Raw genomic sequence first — 2,099 nt, forward strand, 5'->3', positions numbered from 1 at the left:
GCGTCGGTAGAAACTACGAAGAAGTATGAAGGTCCACGTCGGGTAGAAGTCCGACGTCTTTGTAGCAGAGTGAACGCACTCCACGGCTACACTATGGTGGGAGTTTTGGCTCAGGAGGAACTCTCTTTATAATTGCTTGAAGAATTTCAGGCATCCCATGGAAGTGTGCAGAATTCCTGTATGTTTCCTGAAAATCCGGCAAAGTCCGCGTCTTCAAGTGCAAAAGAGCTCCGGCAGGTGGTCGAAGAGGTGAGGAATCTCCTTTTCCCCTTTCTCCTCTTCTTCTTCTCTCTCTTCACTTGAGTCCCCGTTTGTAGAAACGGCTCTATTTATAATTTTTCTGAAGTGCATAGCCCGTAAAAGACGTTGAGATCAAGGCGAATTGAGAGTGGTTTGATGGAACGGCCGATATTGAATCCTTTATCATGTTACCGTTCGTTGGACATTGAAGGCCTTAATGATGTCGAATTCGATGATCTTGGTCGTTGGATTCGTCTCGTCGAAGCCGTTTGATTCGAGTATAGCTCGTCAAAATCGGAGACCGTTTGTTAACTCAAATTGCGGTTTGAACTTTCCAACAGCGCTTTGAACCCTTGTTTCGGACCTCATTTAGGCTCGGATTGGGTGATCTTTGTCGTTGGGTTCGTATTTCCGAGACGCTCAGTTTGACTGTAAGCTCGCTAAAATCGGAAATCATATGCTCCCGAAATTAATTTTTGAAAGTTCCAACTAGCTTTTTTTTGCCTCGAGATTCGTGCCCGATCAAGATAATTTTACGATGTCGTATCAATTGTAGCATTGCGTCAAACAATTTGGCGCATTCAATGGAATGCGCCAAACAGAATGATACATTCCATTGAATAAGTCATACAGTTTGGTGCATTCCTTATTATTTTATTTTTTTTAATTAATATTATTCTTATTTATAATTTAAATTATACATCATACTTCTATTTATAATATTCTGTATTTTAGGAGTATTATTATATATGAACAATTTCTATTCCAAAATGTTTATGAAAAATAAAAAATGTCTAACTCTTTAATTAAGTGTTTTTAATCATACGCAGCTACCTAAGCAGACTCCGGTGCTTCTCGGAGAAGCCGACGAGGCCACTAAAGCGGAAGCGATGCAACAAATGTTCGCCGCTCTACAGCAGCTGGAAGAGGTCTTCGAGAAATGTAGCGAAGGGAAAAGCTTCTTCGGTGGCGACACCATCGGCTACGTTGACATAGCCCTCGGTTCCTATCTGGGTTGGATGAAAGCAACGGAGAAGATTGCAGGAATAAAGCTTTTGGATGAGGAGAAGATTCCACGGTTGGTGAAATGGGCGGAGCGCTTCTCCAGCAGTGATGCGGTGAAGGAAGTGATTCCTGAAGTCGACCAATTGGTGGAGTTTAGTAAGGTTTTGCGGGCAGCTTTTAGGGCCGCTGCTTCTGCATCTAATTGATCGTCAATTTATTAATCTTCATTTTTCGATAATTGTATGGAAGATTTTAAATTTTATTGCATGAACTGTTTGATGTTCTGTTGGGTTTGATTGTTGAAATGTGATGGTGTTACTGTTGTTGTTTTCTTTTTGATGTATTGTTAGGGCTTTCGCCTTTTGAAGAAATTCAATGCATTATGCCCTCATAGTCATGGTTAGCATGTATATTTGATATATATGTTTTATGATATAATATCCACAGCTAATTTTGATTTATTAATTAAGAGCTTTGAATATCAATCAAGAGGTTTTGAGTTTGAGTCATATATGTGTAGAATGTATATATATATATATATATGTGTGTGTGTGTGTGTGTGTGTGTTGCCTCCTGGAATATTCGTGGCAGTAGAGAAATATATGGTTTAACGTCTTAATTAGCATTGTACGAAGATCCAGCACACAAGCAGATAAGAGAAGGGGTGAAACATTCATAAGAGACACCAGATTTTTTACGTGGAAAACCCCTGAAAAGGGGAAAAAATCACGGGGCCTGGCCCAATTTGAATGAATCCACTAATATTTGCAGTCGATTACAAATGAGGCCCTTGCTTTGGAGAAGGCCTTGTATTGATATAGCAAATATACATCATATATATTGCATTACATGAT

At 39.6% G+C, this 2,099-nt stretch overlaps 1 protein-coding gene across 1 annotated transcript; it reads left to right on the forward strand.

The window, feature by feature from the left end:
• Nucleotides 1–150: 150 nt before the first annotated feature.
• On the forward strand, nucleotides 151–1,628 carry LOC110106556 (probable glutathione S-transferase GSTU6; the record flags this gene model as incomplete). The annotated part of the gene is made up of 2 exons (XM_028692230.1): nucleotides 151–249; nucleotides 1,071–1,628. Coding segments are annotated over 2 exons (480 nt in total), but the record flags the coding sequence as incomplete, so codon positions are not given.
• Between the last annotated feature and the right edge of the window lie 471 nt (nucleotides 1,629–2,099).

The sequence above is a fragment of the Dendrobium catenatum genome, unplaced genomic scaffold (genome assembly GCF_001605985.2).
Source record: "Dendrobium catenatum unplaced genomic scaffold, ASM160598v2 original_scaffold_146672, whole genome shotgun sequence".
In the NCBI taxonomy this organism is placed as follows: domain Eukaryota; kingdom Viridiplantae; phylum Streptophyta; class Magnoliopsida; order Asparagales; family Orchidaceae; genus Dendrobium; species Dendrobium catenatum.